At 42.8% G+C, this 15129-nt stretch overlaps 1 protein-coding gene across 2 annotated transcripts; it reads left to right on the top strand.

Moving 5' to 3' along the window:
- The first annotated feature begins 243 nt into the window (after nt 1–243).
- ASF1B (anti-silencing function 1B histone chaperone) lies at nt 244–13354 on the top strand. 2 transcript variants are annotated; one of them, XM_053303009.1, is made up of 4 exons: nt 244–407; nt 6355–6470; nt 8134–8310; nt 12040–13354. In XM_053303009.1, the coding sequence occupies exons 1-4, from the start codon at nt 299–301 to the stop codon at nt 12235–12237; spliced, it is 600 nt and encodes a 199-aa protein (XP_053158984.1). In that variant the 5' UTR covers nt 244–298; the 3' UTR covers nt 12238–13354. The 2 variants fall into 2 exon arrangements, with proteins under 2 accessions (XP_053158984.1, XP_053158985.1); XM_053303010.1 differs by lacking the exon at nt 244–407 and adding an exon at nt 5164–5194.
- The last annotated feature ends 1775 nt before the right edge of the window (nt 13355–15129 follow it).

The following is a 15129-nucleotide window of genomic DNA, read 5'->3' as shown; positions in this document are numbered from 1 at the left end:
AAGGGAATCCGAGGCAAAAGCTGATTGTTTAGATCGAGCTCCCGCCAGGGACAGAAGAGGACGGAAAGATTGGTAGCAGAAAGAGTGGGCGTGGCTCCGCGCGAGCGGTGGGTGGGTGAGCTCAGGCGCGAAGTGCTGGGATTGGTGAAGCCGCGCGGGATGTCTCGCGGTGATTGGAGACGGCGCGGCTCTGTCGTTAAGCCGGCTGCGCGCGCGGTGTAGGCTCGGGGTGGTTGTTGGTTGGGGCTGGGGGGCTGTTGGTCAGTCGGTCGGGCGGCGGGTGGGGAGGGGCTCTGTCATGGCGCGGGTGTCGGTCTTGGGGGTTTCGCTGCTGGAGAACCCGAGCCCATTCGGACACCCGCTGCGCTTCCAGGTGCAGTTCGAGTGCGGAGAGGCGCTGCCTCAGGGTGAGTCGGGTTGGGGGCAGCAGGAACGGTGAGACGGGGCGCTTCCCCCAGTCTCCCGCCGCCGCCGCGTCCTCCCAGCCCCCTGAGGCTCCCTCTGGCCACCGGGGAGGCACCCCGAAGAGTGCCGGCCAGGGTGCAATAGCGGGCGCTGTGGATCTTGCAAGCCTATAACTGGGTGCCCATGAACGGGGGCGGGCGGGGGAGTCACCTCTTAATGGGCTTGTGCTTAACTGAGCCCGAACTTGCTGCCATCTCTAAAGAACGATCTCGACCCCATAGAGAGCATAGCTTGCTTACTAAGGGGGAAACCCCCCCCCCCCCGCTGAGTCTTCCTGTCCAGAAGATGATGCCAGCAGCTGTGAAGGGTGTAGCTGCCTGATGAATTCTGAAGCCCAGCCAGCCTTCTCTGCTGGTCTCTGCCCCCATCGTCTACTGTGCCAAAGTTAAACATAAATACACAGAGAAGGAAAGAGAAATAATTGTTTTGTTTTGTAGCCTCGTGAAGAAGGGTGACTTGCCTAGTCCCATAGTTCATCATAGAGGAGAAGGTTAGCTAGTAGTAAGCCTGGCACATCATGCAACCAGTGAGGTATTTATCTATCGTCCTGGTGGTGGTAGAACAACCACGCCTTTCTGGGGCATTAATTAAAGGCTGCTGATGCTGCAAGTCAAATGAGCATTTCTTGTCTATAAGGTTGTAACTAGTGAGCGGTTGTTCTGCAGAATTGGTATCTTCATTCAAGTCTTTCTTGAATGTGACTTGGGATTATGATAAATTCTTCATTGGTAACTCCACAGATCTGATGCATGATCACACATGCACAGAACACTTAAGAGCATGAAAGTGCTGTTGCTCCACTTCCTGTTTGCTCAGTTTCTTCTAATATTTTTTCTAAGGTTGAGTAATTATCTGTTTGTTTACTCATTGGTTGGTTGGTTTACAGTAGTATAGGAACATAGGAAGCTGCCATATACTGAGTCAGACCACTGGTCTATCTAATTCAGTATTGTCTACTCTACACAGACTGGCAGCAGCTTCTCCAAGGTTGCAGGCAGGAATCTCAGCCCTATCTTGGAGATGCCAGGGAAGGAACTTGAAACAAGGGAGATGCGAATCGATTTGGGTACAAAATTATTTGTACCTGAATCCAGCTGATTTGGGCTGTTTGTAGACATAAATTGCCCCAGTGCTCAATTGGCCAGATTCGGGTTTTTAAAAATCACCCAGATTCGGACCTGAAAAAATTCGGAGATTCAGACCTCCCTTTTGTGGTCACGGTTGGGTGGTAGTGCCCAATGGGTGGAAGCTACCACCCAAATTTCAAAGAAATTTGGCAAAAGGGTGATTTTTAACAAATTTCTGAGGTTTGTGTGTTTTGAAACTTTTTCCCATAGGGAGTGATGGGGATTTCAGCAGACCCATAACTCCACGTGGGGGGCACCAAGGTGGCCCAGAGCACCTTGTGCACCAAAGATGATGAATGAACAAAGATGTTCATCATCTTTGGTACAAAATGATGAATGACCAGAGAATCCACTATCAACAAAATAGTGGATTTTGTAACAAAGCCCAGTACCCCATGGGCTTGTGGTTTGGGGGGTGGTTGGCACCCCTTGTGCACTAACCACAACCCATTCTGGGCTGTCCTGGTGCCCACCACATGGAGTTATGGGGCTGCTGAAATCCCCATCACTCCCTATGGGAAAAAGCTTTAAAACGTGCACACTTCAAACATTTGTTTAAAATCACCCCTTTGCCCAATTTCTTTAAAATGTCAGTGGTAGCTTCCACCCATTGGGCACTATCACCCACCCCACTCGTCTGCCCCTGAAACTCCTTTTTTGCCCAAATCAATTCAGATTTGGATTTATTAGGATCCAAATAGAATCTTGGGTGATTCGGGGTGGGGGCAGATTTGGACCCAAAACAAATCAGGGGTGATATGATCCCCTGAGGGCAGTATCTTACAGTGCTCACATGTGGTCTCCCTGGTCTTCATTCATATACAGTAAGGCCCAAAAGCCTGATGATATAGGTTAGGCTGCCAAAAACATGAACTCGGTTCTGATATACAGTACTGGAATGAAGTTTGACTTGATTGCTTCCTCCCCAAAGGGAAGTCCATTTATTTCAAAACGCTCCCTACTAATTTTCCTTACTCACATTCCCTCTAACTCAGGTGTTTAAAAATGGTTTATAGGTTCAGTGGTACTAGGTTTTATCTCCTTGATTTCAGGGGATACGAATCCACAAGAATGGTCAAGCCCCTCCCTGCATATAGGGCAAGCAGCTGTTGGCTCTTAATGTTCTATAGTGCAAGTGAAAGGCCAGGGTAACAACAGAGGTCCATCTGCATTTGCCACCGGCTGGTCTGGTGGCTACTCAGGGAGGGGCCTTCTCCATTGCTGCCCTGAGGCTTTGGAATGCACTCCCTAGTGAAATAAGAGCCTCCCCATCTCTGACATCCTTTAAAAAGTCCTTAAAGACACATTTCTTCACCCAGGCTTTTAACTGATATTGTTTTGATTGTTTTGAATGTTGTTTTTAGAATATTGTTTTAAATTGTGTTTTAAATTTCTTGCTTTTAAATTTGTTTTGTTTTGTTTTTGTTTTTAATTAATGTTTTACTTTTTAATCTTGTTGTAAACCGCCCAGAGACTCAGGTTTTGGGCGGTGTAAAAATATGATTGATAAATAAATAAACAAGGAGCAAATGTAAGCCAATGACGTGTATTTCTAGGCTTCATTGCTGTGTTGGGATGGCGGGGCGGGGATTAACAGTTCAGTCAAAGCCTTCATAGAAAAGGTGGCATTTAAAGGATGAGAGGTTGCATCACATTGATAGTCCTGCCAAACTGGGAGTTTAAGACATAAGAAACAGCAAAGTCCAATGGTGGAGTTGTTTGAGAGCAGGAGTCTGAGTGGAGGAGTTACTGTTGTGGGCACAACAAACATGGGGAGGAAGATAGGTTAAGGTAAGGACAAGGAATCGTTTGGACATGGAAGGGGAAGCAATGCAGTTGTTGTGTTGGTCTTATGGATGTTGTGACATGATTGTGATCCCTAATATGGTAACAAGCCTGTTGTCAAAATGGTCCTCCAATTGGAAAAAAAAATTAGGCCCTCAGAATGTGAACTCCCTTTGTTCTGTGGCATCATCCCATCTATTCCTCATGTGGAGGTCTGCCCATCATTTCCCTGTCAGTCTCCTTCTAATTCTGGAACCTGGGCTGTGAAATTGAGAACCTATTCCTCTGTGACCTCCACTCCCCAGTGATCCTTATGCTGACTTCGATTCTCACTTTGTGAGGCAAATTAGATTTGTTTAAGGCTATCTTGATGGAAAGCTGCTGTTTCTTTCTCAAGGTAGAGACTGGGCTAAAATTTTACCTTGTTGCACTGCATGTTGTGAATTATTTTTAAAATGCTTGTCATGAAGGCTTGCAAGGTATATTAATTCCCTAACCCTAAATTTATTTTGTCCGTTTTTCTTATGAACAGCAGGTGCAAATCAAGTCTACAAACTTATGGTACTCTTCCACAGAAATAAATTCTGAGTCAGGCTTTTAAAATAGAGCAGTTTCTCATGCAGACTGCTTACCCTCATTAACAATTTGGGGGAACAGAATGGGGAGGAGGAGAAGTCTTGCTATAGGATGCTGGTGAGGATTGTGTTCAATCCCTGCTTCATATTTCACATGTTTTCTTTGATTCCACAGTTTTAATGCACAAGCATGGAATCTGATATTGGTTATATAGTTTAGTATTCCAGAATTCAGAGCTTTCATTAAAATAACTGAATGTCTAATAACTGCAAAGATAGACATGAAAGGGCAATGCCAAGTGAAGGTTCAAACTGGTGTGTGTGCATGCATGCAAATAGCAGAATTTGCAGAGTAGGGACTGCTCCCTAAAATATTTCAGGCTCCTTTCATTCAATTTGCATAAATTACACATTTTGCAGAATTTGGTTTTAGTGCAGAATTTTGGTTTCATGCTCTCTCTTTTTTTAAAGCATAAAATATATACAGCCTTTCCTGACACCAGACTTCTCTTAAAGAGTTAGAGGATCACTACAGCTTCTGTTTCCCTCAGGCAAAAAGTGATCTCCATCTACCCCATGTCAATAATAGAGTGCTCTGGGATTACTTTTAGTATAGCCTTCAAATCTTGGCAACTGCTACAAGTTTTTTAAAGTTAATAACCCCTTTTGGCATCCATCCATGCACCATGCAGAGCACTACCTGCAAAGTAATCAGCCTTCTAGCAGGCTCATGAGTGTAAGCTGTAGCATGGGATCAACTATCTCTATTAGACTCTTAATCTTCTATTAAGAGCAATCTCTTTTTCACACAAAAAAGCCAAGATAGCCAAGAGTGGGGTTCATGGGAGCAGGTGTGAATACTTGAACGTTCCACACCGCTTCCTATATTCTTTTTGCTCCAGCTCCTTGCTTCCTTTCCCAGCATCCCATTTGATTCCATTGTACTTGGCACAAAAATGTAGAGCACCTGACTGTATTTATTCATGACCCCTGATCATTGAATGCAAGTTGTTGAAATTAGCATTGCTGTGCCATGTGAGAGAGCTTTTAACCTTCATCGCTGACCTGGTGGCCTACTGCAGATTGTACACAGTATTTTCTGATTTCTGTTTAGTTAGATGATCTATAAAGGTTGAAGACATGCATAATATTTAAAGAGAAGTTGCAGCAAATTTTTCACCCATGGTGAGAGCTTGGCTTCCTCCAGACTGCAGTTTGCATGATAGATGTGCAATTTTTCAAGTTGAGTGCTGGGTCAATTGTTTTCCTTCTCGCCCTCCAACCCCCACCAGTGCTTCAGCCAAGTGGCCGTGTGTGCGTGTGTGTTTAAAGCACACTTATAGGTTGTTCATATAACATATAATAAAAACAGGTAAAACAGTTGCAGAACTGCTCTGGATAATTGTGGATGGAGTCTAGGTGATGTGGGCACTGCCCATCTGGTGCTGTCCACAGCCATCTTCTGTTGCAGAACAGTGTTCTTTAACACTTGCGCCATGAAATGATAAACATACGTCTGTACTAAATGCAGTGAGCACTTCTAAACTGGCCTCACTCCTCAGCATGTGTAAAATCTGTCTTCATACAAAGTTCTTCCTCTCATTGTTCAGAGGCATTTGACACTTGAATTGAAGAGATGCTTTTCTGAAAATATTTGTGATATACTGGGAAACAGAATGGAGTTGACTGTCTTGGCCTACTTAGTTAATGAGGGCTTTGCTCTTGAACAGGTATAGGAGTTCTCTAAATGTTGATACTAATTCAATGGTTCATCTCATATTAGGTATGTGTGTGAACCAAGGTTGGTACACAGGTGTGGCGCTGTAGGGCGGGGGGCATCTTTAAAAAGGAGGAGAGCAGGTCCTTACCTGCTCTCCATCACCCCATGCAGGTTCCTGCTGTGATGGCACTCCACCCAAGAACCCGCACATGCCAGAGCCACACACAGTTGGGTGTGTGTGTGTGCGCCATTGCAGCAGGAATCTGCATGTGGCTTTGGAGAGCAGGTAAGGACCTGCACTTCTAAAGCTCTCACTCACCACTCTCCCCCCACCCCCCATGCACGCAGCACCGAACCTGTACACCAACTTTGGTTTGTGCACATCCCTATCTTCTAGATTCAGGGGTGTAACAAGGCTGGAGTGGGCCCAGAGACAAAATTTTGAAATGGGCCCCTCGCTGATACACACACACACTTCACAATATATAGTCATGTGACTTGCCTCTGGGGGGGGGCCTCGAGGCATGGGGGCCCCCAGGCAGCTGCCTCCCCTAGCCTAATAGTAGTTATGCCCCTGCCTAGATTGGCTTCTGTTTGGAGGGGGCTAATACATTTACCTGAAAAGTCTGGAATTGTGGTGTCTGCACTTGCTAACTGCACTGTTGTTGCCTCTTTCTTTCAGACTTGGAGTGGAAGATCATCTATGTGGGCTCTGCTGAGAGTGAAGAGTATGACCAGGTTCTTGACTCGGTACTGGTGGGACCTGTTCCAGCTGGAAGGCATATGTTTGTGTTTGAGGTAAGATCTCATCTGTATTTTGAAGGGTGGGAAGAAAGAGGAGCATAAATTTATTTTAGGGAAGTATATAATGTGAATGACTATCACAAAAATGTCTTCTAGATGCTTTTATTCTGTTTAAAGCATAGTTGGAAGGAACTTCTAGGGTTACCTAATTCAAACCGTAGTAGGATTTCTTAGATGTAAACCATCTTTGCCAGCTGTTTAAAACACCATAGGGAAAGAATCTGCAACTTTTCCCAGCAGCCAAAATGATCATACAGCTCTAATAGTGTAGAGCTGTTAATGGAGTAGCAGTATAGTTGTGCTCAAGAGGAATTGCATCCCTCAACTTCACCGATGGCCACTTCTCTTTGTTCATTGCTTTCAGGGCAGCAATTCTTATTAGAATGCTATATTAGAATGTTGAGCTGAGATGGAAGTGGATGGAATTTATGGGCAGGTTAGGATTAGGTCTACCACTCTGATATTGCTTACTTACCTGCTGTTTGTGCTGTTCTAACTTTGGCCTTTGCCTTTCCCCCCATTTGCTTATGAAATTACTCCATACATGCTGTGTTATGCATGCAACCATCTTGTATAGTCATAAAGGACTAATATTAGGATAATTATCTGTGTCTTTTGTTTAATTTTTCTGAGAATATACTTTTTAAAGTTTGTTTTTGCTTATGACATATAGCAGAGATAAGAACATGATGATGAGCTCCAGTCTGCTGGCATCTCAGTATGGCCTATCATACTTAGCTGCTGTGAGAAGCAAATTGAGAACATCTTATGTATGCTGCCCTGAGTACTTTTAAATATTTTTTCTTGATTTTTTCCCCATAACATTATAAATTTTAAAAATAAAAACAAGAACTTCATTACAAACAAAACCTAATGCAGAATACAAAGTATTCTGGTCATAAAGTTATATAATTGTAGTAATGTGTTGGTAGTGGATCTAGCAGATAAATATTGCCAGGTGAATTAACCAATATATCATTTGTCATATGAGTGCTATTGCTGGAAAGTAAGAATATATTCTCAAATTCTCAGAGAATATATTCTCAGCAAAATCATCTCTGACACTTACTATCCCTGCCAAAAAGAACTTTTAACTAGAAGGTGATCTTGGTATTGTTAACACAATACCAATGTGTATTGTTGACACAACTTGATTGATTGATTGAACTTCTATACTGCCCAAACTTTCATCTCTGGGCGAAATGAAGGCAAACCACATATTAAGAAACTTATGCTCCTCTGTTGTTCCTTTAGGTGTTCTTAGTTGTGTGATTCCCGCCCCCTCCCCTGCCGATGCAATTGCCCATATTCTAGCATACCATGCATTCAGTGACCCTATGTCACCCCTCCTCCAATGGAAAGCAATTTCCATTCTAGTTGCATTATGCTGAGGAGCTGCTAAAATGAAGAATCTTAAGTACTGTTTGTTTGTTTTTAAGGTCCAAATGTATACCTTTACATTCCTCCTAGCACTACTGAAGCTATGTTCTCTGCTTTCCTATCCAGTACTACTATTAAATCTTTGTGGAGGATCTCTGAATCTAGATGGCCAGAAATTGGCAGTAGGTTTTGTTGGTAGTCTGGAGAGAGAGTTCTTTGGAAGAAGGGTGGGATATGAATGTCATTAATCTTATTTTGCTGTCTCTTTCCTTTGTAGGCCAATGCTCCCAACTCCAGTCTAATACCTGAGAGTGATGCTGTGGGAGTTACAGTAATACTCATTACTTGCACCTACTTGGGCCAGGAATTCATCCGCATTGGGTACTATGTCAACAATGAATATGTGGATCCTGAACTAAGGGAGAATCCACCCCTCAAGCCAGACTTTTCACAGGTGAGGCAGTGATACAAGAGTAAGCTCAGCCTACCCTCCTTCTGGTCTTGAACAGTCCCTTGGCCTTTGTTTGGTACTGAGAGTTGTGGCTTCAGATGAACTAAGGGACAAGACATGCCTTAGTTTTATACTTGCATTGCCTGCTCCTTGGTAACAAAATGTGGAGCAAATTCCCTAAGGCAGTGTTACTGAAAATGGGGTGGAAGCACATCACAAATAATTTTTCATACCTTAATTGTAATAGGCTCTTAAATAGTTGAGGCTTTGTCCTGTGGCAAAATCATTGGGAGGCGGGGCATGTAGCATTCCCACTGTGGTTGCTGTAATATAGAAATGGAATCATTAACTTGTGACTTCTCCTATTCCTCTCATGAGTTGGAGGCGAGGTTCTGGCAATTGTCATTGTGGTATACTCCAGGGGTCTTCGGGGGGGGGGGAGTGAAGCTTCAAGTAAGTTTACAACAGATTTGTGGCTTCAGAAAGTTTAAGAAACACTTCAATAAAAATGGGTTCTACTCTCTTCTATGGAAGACTGAAGTTCAGTTGATAACATGGTGGAAGACAAGGAAGAAGTGATTCACCTGCTTTTTACTTGTTTTATTTGAGAAGAAATTATCAACCCACAAAACAGATACAAATACAACAAATATTTATATACCGCTTCTCAACAAAAATTCCCAAAGTGGTTTATGTAGAAATAAATAAATAAAATGGCTCCCTGTCCCCAAAGGACTCACAATCTTAAAAAGTAACATAAGATCGACACCAAAAACAGCTACTGGAGTGATGCTGCGCTGGGGATGGATAAGGCCAGTTGATCTCCCCCTGCTGAATAAAGAGAATCACCACTTTTAAAAGGTGCTTCTTTTGTTCAGTTAACAAGATAAGAATTTTGTTCAGTTACCACTTAAATGAATAAAAGGGTAATTACAGCATCACAACAAAGTTTATTTTGCATTTGAAAGTAAATAGTTCCTTTTACAAACTTATAAAGGTAGTCTAATTTATTTGTTCTATCTTTCTCTCTTTTTAATTCATTCAGTTTGTCAAAGTGCCACACTTTCTGGAGCCATTCTTTCATGTTTGGGGTTGAGAGTTGCATCAAATATTTAGCATAAAGGATTCTAACACAGTGACCATATATGAAGCTAATTCTCTCTCGGGGATTAATTCATTGCTATGTGTCAGCAAAAACAATAGTAGATCTAGCTGAATCAAGTCTCCTAGGATTTTTTCCAATAAAATTCTTATTTTACTCAAGTATTTTTTGGCCAAACTGCAATTCCACCAAATAAGAAAGAAATTACCTTGGTTTTTTCCTGGCATTTCTATCAGCTTGAGTTATAAGCTTTATTTATCTTACTTATAATAACTGGAGCTGCATAGTCCACCTATTTTTTATACTTGGCAATATTTTCCCTGTCTGTAGCAATTTTTTCTCTGTATAGAAATACAGGGAGTCCTTTGTCCCAAAGACAGAATACTGTATGGATAGTATAAAGTCCTTGTAAGCTGTTCAGCTAGCAGAGAAGGGAAGATGTTATTGGTGATCGGGATCTCTGTTAGGTGGGATGGGGAGTCATGCAATGATTTCAATTTGGTTGCTATCAATAACAACAACAAATGTTTATATACTGCTTTTCAACAAACACTTCAAAGCGGTTTACATAGAGAAATAACAAATAAATAAGATGGATCCCTATACCCGAAGAGCTCACAATCTAAAAAGAAACATAACACAGACACCAGCAAAAGTCACTGGAAGTACTGTTCTGGGGGTGGATAGAGCCAGTTGCTCTCCCCCTGCTAAATAAAGATAATCTCCACATTAAAAAGGTGCCTCTTTGCCCAGTTAGCTATCAGTTTATTATCTGCACTCTAGACAAGAAAAATTATCCTAATCAGGGGACAGGCACAGTGTGCTGCTTATGTGGTACAAAATGGAGCTTTGATTTTATTTATTTCTCAAATATGCAGATTGCCCCAAATTTCCATTTCTGGGCAATTTACAACAACATAAAATAGATTAAAAATTAAAACTTTAAAATAATTTAAAACCATGGTCAAGTTCAAAAGCTTGGATGAAAAAATGAGTCTTTAGGGACTTTTAAAAAATGTTGTCAGAGATGGGGAGGCACTTATTTCAGCAGGGAGCATATTCCAGAGTCTCAGGGCAACAACAGAGAAGGCCCATCCCAGTGTAGCCACCAGGTGAACCTCTCTAGATGATCTCAATGGGCAGTGGGGTTCATGGCAAAGAAGACGTTCTCTTAAATGCCCAGGGCCTAAGCTGTTTAGGGCCTCATAAGTTATAACCAGCACATTGTATTTTGCCTGAAAACTTGTTAGCCAGTGTAGCTTTTTTAGTATAGCAGTAATATAGTCTCTCAGATCACCCAGAGACCAACCTGGCTGCCACATTCTGTACCAACTGCAGCTTCTGGACTATGTACAAAGGCAACCCCACATAGAGCACATTGCAGTAGTTAAGTCTGGAGGTTACCCACAAATGTACCACTGTTCTGAAGTTGTTTATCTCAAGAAACAGCTGACATATCGGCCGAAGCTGATAGAGAGCACCTCTGGCCACCACTTCAGCCTGGGACACCAGGGAGAGGTTTGGATCCCAAAGCCGTCCCAAACTGCATACCTGTTCCTTCTGGAGAAGTGTGACCCCATCCAGAACCAGCAGATCAAAATTATCTCCCGAGTTCCAACCTTGTACAATAAGTACCTCGATCCTATCTGGATTCAATCTGTTCTTTATCCCCCATCCAGCCCTTTAATGCCTCCAGGCAGGCGTACCTTCTCCTGATGATGTTGACATAAAGAAATAGATTTGGGTATCATCGGCATACTGATAACACCCTGCACCAAATCTCCAGATGTTCTCTCCCAGTGGTTTCACATGGGTGTTAAAAAGCATTGGAGACATTATGGAGCCCTGGGGGATGCCATATAAAAGTTCAGATTTTGAAAAGTAACAGTCTCCAAGGGACACTATCTGGAATCTACCTGAGAGGTAGGTGCGGAACCAGTGTCTCCCACCCCCAAGCTCCTCAGACACTCCAGAAGGATACTATGGTTGATAGTATTGAAAGCTGCCGGGAGGTCCAAAATGACCAACAGGGTCGCACTCCCTCTGTCAGTTCCCACTTGGAGAGCATCCACTAGGCTGACCAAGGCAGTTTTCAGGAGCTAAGGCACAATTTGAATACAGTTTTGTACAATGGAGTTGTGATATCATTGGTTATAACTGCATACAGAGAACAAGGTTTTGTTTGTTGTTGCATCCTGATCTGATTAAATGATCCTTGTCATACTGCTTGATTCAGGTGAGAATGATTGTTACAGAGCAGTTTGAGAGAGCTTTGAATTTCAAAGGGTGGATTAGCATGATTAGTGAGATACCAGCTTAGCTCTGTGAATTGATGACTTTGTTATTTTCCTGGGAGGGGTCATGCTCCAAAGAGGCTGTTTATATGAAGAAAATTGAGGTTGATGGGTCATAAAGCAGTCTTGAGGAGTTGGCTGCTTTATGTGCTAGAACATGTTCAAAATAGCATCTGAGACTTGCACTAGCAGCTCCCCCAACACAGGCCAGCAAGCAGCAAGGACCACCCAGATATAGCAGAATGGGTAGCTGCTGTAGGACTTGTGGCAATTTTACCTAGAAAGCTGGTTCAGATTTAAGCTCGTGTAACTCTGACCCCTATTCTTCTTTCCCAGCTGCAGAGGAATATCCTGGCCTCCAACCCTCGTGTAACCTGTTTCCATATCAATTGGGATGGTCCTAGAGACCAGATGGACAATATTGAAAATGTAGACCCAGAGCGTGATGGCTTCCTGTCTCCTAGCTGTGCCTACATCAAGGGGTTGGCTCCTTCCATGGGTCTGCAACCTGAGAATTCCATGGACTGTATGTGATTCAAGTAAAAGAATCTAAGGACCATGCACAGAGAAGGGCAACTGACAAGTTTTTGTGGGAAATATTGCAGGGAGGAGGTGGTTACTTGTGGCCAGTAAGGAAACTGAAGGCCTAAATTGTGTAGGCAAAAACTTCAGAGCCCTCTCTTATTTTTTTTATTTTTTTAATTGAGGTTTCTGATAAAACTTGCTTTTCTGACTTCTTACAGTTCTGTGCTAACACTTCTTGATTTGGACCTGGACCTTCCTCCCACTGACCTTTTGACAAGCGTTTAGAATAATTCTTTGTATTCTCCCCCTTTCTTTCAGATTTATTGATGCTTAGAAGCAAGAGGTGTTGCCTTGTTGCTCTGAGTACCCCTTAACTGAGATTACAGTGACCACCTCCATTTCAAGACAACTTGTCTTTCTACTCCTACAGAGAACTAAGCTTCAAGGAGTTGCACAGTGTCGAGATATTACAGCCAGGTTTTGATGCCCCTCTCTTTAGGAGCTGATGAAATTCTGTCCCAGTATTACAAGTATTGTTCTACTTTTTGTGCTTTGCACCGAAAGGAATGGAAACCCTTAACATGAGTAAGAAGCGGTGTGGACTGCTTATTATGAGGGTCCTAGTTCTACTTTTTTGAGCTCCCTTTTTAAATTTGTGCTAGCTGCCCTTGTTTCTGCAACAATCCCCAAAAGTGTCCTCTCCAAGCCCAGAGTTAGCAGGAATGGTATTCACTCCTTTAGGATGTGGCAAGTTTACAAATCCCTCCACATATGCCCGTGCCTGTAGGAGTATTGAACATGCCCTTCCCATACTGTGAGGTTTGCACTTGAGGCAGTTTGGGTACTGATTAATGCATAGTCTTTCACATATGGCAAGTGCCTCTAGAAACTCTTTGCTCCTATTGGGGTGGATTTTCTCGTAACACAATATTTACATCTGCATGATGGAAAGCTTTTCTGGCCTGCCTCTAGTCCTGATATCTGGTTTTTTTAAAGTGATTGCATACTTTGGTATACTTAGCCTGTCTGTGTACTCTGATACTATTGAAATGTATGCTGCCTATAAGTCTTTTAAACACTTCATATTGTGGAATTGATGTCCAGCTAATAAAACTTTTGGAAGGAACTGTTCAGAGTCTGTTATCTCTGCGCATCTGAATACATAGAGAATCTTGGATAGGTCGTCTTATGAGTGACTGCTCACTTTGACAAGGTTAAAGGAGTGCTATGGGTAGCTTCTGCTTTCTTAAAGTGAGAGCTAGAAAACATCTTGCATAATGTGCAGTGTTACCATACAAATCTGTGGGCTCCACGTGGTATCAACACTGATTTGATACCATCCAAAGATCCAGAGCCAGTGTGTAGTGGTTAGAGTGCTGGACTAGGACCGGGGAGACCCGGGTTCAAATCCCCATTCAGCCATGAAACTAGCTTGGTGACTCTGGGCCAGTCACTTCTCTCTCAGCCTAACCTACTTCACAGGGTTGTTGTGAAAGAGAAACTCAAGTATGTAGTACACCGCTCTGGGCTCCTTGGAGGAAGAGCGGGATATAAATGTAATAATAATAATAATTTAAGGTGGCTAAAAGAGACAGGTATAGCCTTTGAGGAATGCACCTTTCTGTGAAGGCTTAGATTTCCATATGGTGATCGTGACCAGTAAAGCATCTTCCACCTACTGTTAACATGTCACATTGATATCTAATCAGTATTTTTTATAAAACTCCTTCCTTTTGACTTGGATTAGGCATAATTCAAACTATAGTTTGGTGCTATGGGGATAAATCTTGTGCTTGTGCTCTGCAGTTAGTCACTTCTACTTGTGTGAATCATTATCTGCTTTTACATCTGAACTGGCAACTTGGTTGTGCTTTTCCTGCAATCCTAGTTTGGAGGGACAAGTGTAAACCATACTTCACTGTCTATTTGAAATAGGAAGTAACTAATTTGATATGAGGGAGGCAGAGAGGCAGGAGGGAGCATATGATCACAAGACTCATTCTGTAGCACCAAATCATGGATTGCTATTGTGTGAACCAGCTCTTTCTGCCCCAAGATACTTAAAGCAATGCAAAACCAAAACTAAAACAGTAATATCAAATGTAGAACAAATCTCAAGAAAAATGTGACATTGCAAAGATGAGAGAACCTTAATCCAGAGATAAAACTCAAACAAAATACCTGATTCAGCAAAATGTTTTAATAGCAGGCATACTTTAATATAAAGCTGTTTAGGCCTGCCTCACGGCCATGCAACTCCTAGACCAAACCACAAAAGATAGAAACAGGCTGTTTGTGCAGATAGTTTTCAGACCATACCCAGAGTAAGAAAAAATCTAAAACGCCAGAAAAATTCATTACTTTCCTGGAAAAATGTGGAGAAACACTCCCATTAAAAAGCATGGGGAATGAGACCACATAGAGCTAAGAAATTACTAAAGTCACCTGGTCATGCTGGTTTGGTGGCAGTGAAGGTAAGTGGAAATACTTGTTAAAAGCAGCAAACGTAACCGCTGTTGGTGCCCAGGATCTGCAGATGTGTGGTGGCCATTTGACTAGTCAGTACAGTACTAGACTGCCATATTGACCACTCAAATCTCCATCACACGTGTGGAGGCCAGCTGGGCAATGGGGATGGGGCAGATTCTGCAGGATACTGTTGGTCTCCTGGGCTTCCCACAGGATGGCAGATGCCAGCTGTGGCGATGATTGCCGTTTTTCACAGGTCTTTCGTTTCCACACCCACCCACCTGGAACTGCCATCACCAGTGGAAGACTTGCAAAGTGTGAGCCTGTGTGTGTAAAAAGACTTGCAGTTTGCAAGCATATGAATGATTTCTCTCTGGTCTTTTTCTCTGTCTATCAGGTGTCATTCCCTATGCTTTCCAATGGAATAGTTTT

The sequence above is a fragment of the Hemicordylus capensis genome, chromosome 2 (genome assembly GCF_027244095.1).
Source record: "Hemicordylus capensis ecotype Gifberg chromosome 2, rHemCap1.1.pri, whole genome shotgun sequence".
In the NCBI taxonomy this organism is placed as follows: domain Eukaryota; kingdom Metazoa; phylum Chordata; class Lepidosauria; order Squamata; family Cordylidae; genus Hemicordylus; species Hemicordylus capensis.
This window is presented reverse-complemented; position numbering and strand designations above follow the sequence as displayed.